This window comes from Strigops habroptila, chromosome 16, assembly GCF_004027225.2.
Source record: "Strigops habroptila isolate Jane chromosome 16, bStrHab1.2.pri, whole genome shotgun sequence".
Classification (NCBI taxonomy): Eukaryota; Metazoa; Chordata; class Aves; order Psittaciformes; family Psittacidae; genus Strigops; species Strigops habroptila.
Window position 1 is genome coordinate 6222446 of NC_044292.2, and position 7041 is coordinate 6229486.

The 7041-nt window shown below is 48.4% G+C and overlaps 1 protein-coding gene across 1 annotated transcript; it reads right to left on the bottom strand.

Moving 5' to 3' along the window:
- Positions 1–3677: 3677 nt before the first annotated feature.
- On the bottom strand, positions 3678–6343 carry FNDC10 (fibronectin type III domain containing 10). Its single transcript, XM_030507993.1, has one exon. The coding sequence runs from the start codon at positions 6313–6315 to the stop codon at positions 5653–5655; it is 663 nt and encodes a 220-aa protein (XP_030363853.1). The 5' UTR covers positions 6316–6343; the 3' UTR covers positions 3678–5652.
- Positions 6344–7041: the final 698 nt, after the last annotated feature.

Sequence of the window (7041 nt, forward strand, 5' to 3'; positions counted from 1 at the left end):
TTGGGTCTTCCCATCTTCTTCCAAAATGTGCCCTATTTCCACACTTCACACTAATGTAATTCCCGTTTGCCAGTCAATGTAATTCTTGTTTTCAGAACTATGTAATTCAAGCAATCTATTTTTATTCCTGAAAAACAGTCTTGTGGCCAGTTTTCCTTCTCGGCACTAGATGGCAACCGAATGTTGCAGTGAGTCCCTTTTGCTGGGCCATGACGACAGATCCCGGTTAAAAAGCGTTTGGATTGAAAGCTGAATCACCCCTAAGAGATAAATTGGGTCTGACAGCCCGGATCAATCGCATCTTCACGTCTGTGCCCAAAAAACTCAGTGCTGAGGACTGTAGAAGATAATGCAAAAGAATATATGCTTTTCGTTATGCTTAATAATGGAATTTTGCACTCTGGTACTCTGCAGTGTTTGAGAAATGAAACAGGAGAGATGAGCAGCCAAGACTTCAGCAGGATGCAGAAGTTTCCTCCTTCATTCCAGAAAAGGTCCTTTTGAGCAGTGAGAGCACATTAGCAGATTGGTGAGGTGGAAGCTTATCTCTTGAGTATAAAAGAACTGGGAGCAAGACAAATAAACGAGACAAGATCAGGACATTGAAGAAACAACTCTATTCCCCATCCCCCTCCTGTGCCCAGAAAGGCATGCTTTCTCCTCAGTGCTTCCTAACAGTATTTTCCGCTCTCCCATTAATACTTTTCCCCATTCCCAGGTAATTCTTTCCTCCCTTCCCTTATGCTTTGCACAAAAGCCTTTTCCCTCCAGCACCTTCCACAGAAAGCCTTTCCCCACAACCCATTGTGGGGACACTTCCCTACGGAACACCTCCTCCCTCACACACCCAGCGCTTCCCGACAGATCGTTTCTCTCTCCCTCAGCTCAGCTCTTCCAACGAAGCCTTTTCCCGTCTTTCAGCACCCTCTCACACAACCCGCCGCTCTCTCCACAGCACCTCGCTGAGAAGCCTGGCCCTCCTCAGCGCCTGAAAAAATCTGTCCCACTTTCCTCTTGAATTTCCCATTGTTTTCCTCAGTATTCCCTCGACTTTCCCGACAGAATCTTCCCCTCAGCCGTTAAGGCAAACCGCTCCCCTCACATCTTCCCGCCTCACGTTTCCCGCCTAAACGCGCCCCCTCAGCGCCTCATGAGGAAAGCCTTTCCCCTTCCTCCCTCAGCGCCTGCCGCCCTCACGGATAAACGTTGTTTTTCCTTCTTCTCCTTCGCTGTTCTTCAGCATTACCCACCCATCCTTCCCCCCTCTGCACTGAAATCTGTCTTTCTGCTCGGCCATTTCTGCAAAAACCGCTTGCTCCAAGTCTCCTGTCAGCCATTCCTCTCAGCCATTCCTGCTGGCTGCAATGCCGGCTCTTCTGTTACTTCTTACTCTGCAAAGGCACCCTGCAAATCAGCTGGTAGTTCTGGAATATTTAGTTAGTAGTTACCCGAATGTGTTATGTCTACATTTACAAAGGGTCTATGCATCCAATGCCCAGAGATCTCCTCTGGAAAAGTCTCCCACCAGAATCACTTTTGGAGGGGCTTTCTTGGCACGTTGTATAAATACTGTACTACACTGTGGCATCAAATGATGATCAAATTTACATAAAATTTAAATCAAATGTAAATATGTATTGGCAAAGCAGGCTGAAAATACTGCCAGTGAATTTTAAAAGCCAAATATGTGATATGAAAATTTCTGCATCAAAATCTGATTCTTTTGGGTGAAAATAAAACAAAACAAGGAATTGGGACAATTTTTTCCTGGATGAGATTAATATATAAAGACAGGAGATGCAGTGACCAGATCTATGATGAAGCAAGACCAGTCAGGGTAGATTTGGTCAGGCTAAAAAGACTCCATCCAAGCATCACTACTGTAATTCCTAAGCCTTTAAGAGGAATGTGACATAGATAACTGCTACCTGCCACTTCTTCCTCCTTTCAGCTCCCTCTTCCTAACCTTTCTTTTGGAACATCCTGGCAGAGAACAGTAGTTTGAAGTCTTGCAAGACTCCGGGTCTCCATGGAAGCAAAATACCAGCTTTCATTGCACCTCTAAATCAAGCTAACCAGCCTTTCCTTTCATGTCCCACAAAAAAACCCCCATCATAATTGAATTAAGAGAGATTCTTTGCCTGAGGCACAGACTGTTTCTTCCAGAAGATTCAAAGTTCGGGTCAGGCTGAACTTGGCTGCTCATATTTAGCACAAAGCAAGGGAAAAAAAGCTTGTTAACAAGTGTATCACTCTATTTGAACTCCTGCAGAAATAGGGCTGGAAATTACCAAGCACAGAACCATATGTATACCATATGGATTTTTAATAGCCAGGTACTTGTAAAGTAATACGTAGTAGTTGCCTTAGAAGCTAATTCCACTTTTCCCCAAAGCATTAGCAGCCAGCTTCTTGGCACTTATAAATCAGCATACTGCCACCTGATTGATTGATTACAGGATTGATGGTAACTCCACCAGGTACTCTGCATGTTTGCGGAATTGCTGCAAATACTGGATAAAGCTTTCTTTCACTGTGCAGTCTCACAAAGGCTTCTGGGAGTCAAATTAAAAGCAAGTCTCTGTACATGTGATTTTCCCATTATTGCCAAAAAGAAATGTCTATACTCATGATGGAGGAAAAAACACAGTTATCAATGGGTCAGCAACTTCTCTGCTTAATATCACATAAAATGAAATAGGGAATACTCTGATTTTTCTTTTCCAGACACCAAGATACATCAAATTAAACCTTAATCCACTGAAAATGAATGAGAAACTGTGAGATAGTGTTTCACACATCCCATTTATAAGGAAAAACAAAATAATAAAAACAATCCTTTAGAGAGTTATAGAATTTCTTCCATCAGGATCTACATTGTCTACTATTTTGGTCTTGTCTCTCCTCTGCCCAGCATGCTGCTGCAATGCAATCCACAGAGATAGATGTGTGAAGATGTGAGATGACTACAAATAACATCTCTGGTTTATCTGCCAGCTGCTGTTTTAGCAGGTAACTGTATCCTACTGATACCTGCAGAAGTGTCTATAGAAGACAGTCACATTCAGAACTGTAAATTAGATTTGGTGCTCGGTTTCCTCAGACTTACATCAGTGTTACCACAATGAACAGCGGTGGCTGCACACAAAAGGAAGTAGCTTGAATTGGTAACAAAGATGGGGTTAGGAGCTAAAGGTCAAATAGGGATCATTTATGTTCCAAACCAAAGGCACTTGGCTACTGTAATGAATGGGTTTGGGTCAGTGAGTTTTCATACAAAATTTCACAAGGTTTCCAACATCTGAAAGACTGAAGTGATCATCTTGAGTGTTGTGCCTCTTTCCCCTGCTTTTTGACACATAAAATCAGGAGCTTCTCATACCAGGCGCTGTGACCTCCCGGCTGATAAGAATATTTTAAGCTGCACCAGATGGACCTCTCTAGCCCAAGCTGACACTGGTCCCAAAGGAGGCTGAGCTAGATGACCTCCAAAGGTCCCTTCCAACCTGAACTACTGTCATCTAAACCTCTCGCAAACAAAAACCAAGTATTCAGAGAATAAACCTCTTTTCATTTTCCCATTAATGTTGTTGTAATTTTACAGTAGGCAATGGAATAAATATCATTATGACCAGTCTTTGGGCAGATTTGCTCACTTCGAGTCAAACCAGATCTTGAACCATTAAATATTTGTGATGTCTTCATTTCTTTTCATTATTCTCTTCATTTATTAAGGTGAATGCCAAGGTGGTACAAAGCTCATTGTTTATACATTTCATTTTCACATCTGGCAGTTCACAACAAGATGAAGAACAGAACAGTAATGTTTGGTTGACAGAAGCTGACAGAGATATACAAAATCAGTGCTGCTCTAATAGCCCTGTGCAGAACTGGCTACAGGAAAGACTGACCCAAGACCTTTGCCCCAAAGTTACTCTGTGTTTAAATCCATTGAACAAAACCACTAGGTACAATTTGTCTTCATGTAAAAATGATGACATTGTCCTTCAATAGCAATGAAGGACACCATCCTCCTGTTGCCACGTTGCTCGATATTGCTTAAATCAAGTACATCAGCGAGTTAATACAGAGAGAACACTGTTAAATTTAGAGTCAGCTGCATGTGAGAAAGAAAACAAAGCAAGAATAATGCATGAGTAAAAGGTATTTTTGCCTGATGAAACATAGACCTTCGGTTTCTCAGCCACTCTCACATTATTGAAGGGATTATTAGTACAAATACTGCATTTGGTGAAGGATTCCATACACTTTCTATATTTACCCTCTACTAGCAAGTTTCTACTTCACAAACTACTTTCACAAAGAGAAGCACGGGGGTCATTCACCAGGGATGAACATTTACACAAACAGATTGCATACAATACTGACGTATTTTAATAACAGTACCCCTTTACAGAAAAGCTGTTCCCCTACTTTAGCTTTAGGTGCTTGCTGATAAAAAGTCATTTTCTGTTACAGCAGTCAACTACACACAAACAACACTTAGTAAAAACTAGCTCACTAAATAAATACCTCTCAGATAGTAACCGGTTCTATTTTGGGTATATATTAAAGTTCAAGTAATGATCAGCCTAAGTTTGTGGGTTTTAAACCCCAAGCAACCGAACAACCAACAACCACTAGTTTCAGAGACAAGAACACCAGGGGAGATACAGTTGTCTATGAAGACTACAAGAACAGAGATACTGCTATAAAGGGGACAAATTTTCAGCACTAAGGCACAATAGAATTAATACTAGAGTATGGCTAAAACCTTACTTACTACAGCATTAGGTGAGCAGGTAACAGGGAGTGTTCCTACGCTCAAAACGCTGGGCTACAACATCACTGAGTTCTGTGTTTAAGATGCTGTTAGGTCAGCGCAGCTGCACGCAGCATTCCTAAGAGGTGGGATGTTGGAGGGCAGTGATGGTGCTCACACTGTACTTACTTTATAATTAAGAATCAGATTATACTTGCACAACAAAACAGAATTTTCAGGCTAAATTTATCCCTTTAGCGTTGCCCTTTGTGAAAACTACTGCTATGACAGTTCTAATGGGAGAAAAGCGGGTTGAGTAGGTGTAAGATGCTGATGGTCGCTCAAGCTGACCAGAAAACCCCTGTTGTTTCGGACAGCAGCCAGCCCAGGTCCCAGAATTTGTCAGCAGCATAAGGCACGATACAAAACCCACTTAAGTCACAAGATTTAGGTGGGCTTTGGATCAAACACCCACTTAGCTATGTGTGGGAACCGGTCTGTTCTCCCACAGCCTTTACACAACATTTCCCATCAGGAAAAAATTCAAGCGCATGTCTACAAGCGAGGAGATTCAGGCTTAAAACTGGGGTGTTCTGTTGTCTTCTCAAGCAGGCCCTCTGTGAGATCTGCTGCTTGATTTAAAAACACACATTTCCCTGGCACTTGTGGACCTTTTACGTTCAATCCACCGAGTTCAGGAACCACGTAGGGCTAAAAAGCCACCCTGCGAGGAAGAAAAGCTCCGAATAGTGAGGAAAACCCAAATCCTGCAAGTTTGGGAATGGAAAGCCCTGGCTGCGAGCGCAGTTTGGAGCCACCCCCCCCCGCCCCGTGCCGTCCCCTGGACGAGCTCCGAGGAGAGCCGCTCCGCTCCCGGGCAGCGCTGCGGGCTAAGCGCGGCGCGGAGCGGCGGCCGCGGCCCCGGCCAGCGCCGGGCTCATGAGGTTCTCGGTGATGTAGGCCACCAGGAGGCAGATGAAGACGAGCATGACGCAGATGGAGCCCCCCACGGCCGTCATGGCGACGACGATGTCCCGCATGGCGGCCGGCTCCACGCGGAACTCCACGCACTGTGCGGGCGGCGCGGGGCGCGGCGGCGCGTAGCGCGGCTGCAGGCAGAGGCGGTAGCGCACGCTGCCGTGCGCCTCGGGCAGCAGGTAGTCGCGGCAGGCGGCGCCCAGCTCCACGCTGTCGCAGGGGAAACGCGTGTAGGTGCCGTCCCAGGAGCAGTTGAGCGCGAAGCCGCGGAGGCCGGCGGCGGGGCGCGGCGGCCCCCACTGCAGCAGCACGCTGCCGTTGCGCAGCACGTTGGCCACCAGCGCGCCGCCCGGAGAGCGGTGAGCGCGGCAGGCCCGCGCCTGGCACTGGAAGCCGCGGGCCGGCGTGCGGAAGCACAGCCGCCCCCCCGCAGCTCCCTCGGCCCCCACCTTGTAGGGGCACCACGGCTCTTCCGACCCGGACCCGTCTGGCCCCGCGGCGGGCGGTGCCTTCAGGGCGGGCGCCGGCGCCCCGAGGCAGAGCAGGGCGAGGAAGGGCGGCAGCAGGCTGGGCATGCCGGCCGCCGCGGCATGGAGCCGAGCCGCGGTGCCGGCGGAGGGCTGCGGCGTCCCGTGCGCCGGTTATAAACGCGGGCTCCGCAGCCGCTCCGCCGGCCGCCAATGGAGAGGCGGCTCCGCCGTTAACTCTCGCTGGGCTGCGGAGCACCCGCCGCGCCGGGCAGCGCACGCAGGACGCGCACCCGCTCCGGCCCCGCCGTGCGGGGGGGTCCGCAGCCCCCGGCGGGCGGTTCTCGGGGCCCCGAGTGCTGCGCTCCCCGCAAGGGCCGGCACGGAGTCGGCTCAGCCCCCCCCCATTCCTCCCAAGTGCGCCGGGCAGCCCCCGGAACCGCGTCCTCAAGGGATGAGGCGAACGCGGGTCAAGGCACTGAGCAGAGATGCTGGACAGCGGTGCTCGGGAAGGTTCCCGGGCCACCGGGTCTCAGGGCCGGCAGGGATTTGGTCCAGGGCAGGGTTAGGGAAAGTCGCCGAGCTTGGTCAAAGAACTGGGGGGCACCTGGATTTTTTTAATGGGTATGTCTGCAGACATAGGTTGCTTTAACCCCTTAGGACCAGAAATTCAGAGAAATTCTGCAAGGATGTAATACAAGGGAAAAGGCGTGAGTCCCCCAGGAGGGCTGCTGCTAGCGGCAGGGAAGCTGCACTAGTCTATGAGACCAAAGGAAAAAGATACTCCCCTTCTAATAAATGCCATTTTCCCCTCTCTGCAGCAGGACCAACCCA

Bases quoted from the DNA above. Each gene is read 5' to 3' on its own strand.
- FNDC10 (XM_030507993.1), bottom strand. From the start codon at position 6,315: ATGCCCAGCCTGCTGCCGCCCTTCCTCGCCCTGCTCTGCCTCGGGGCG.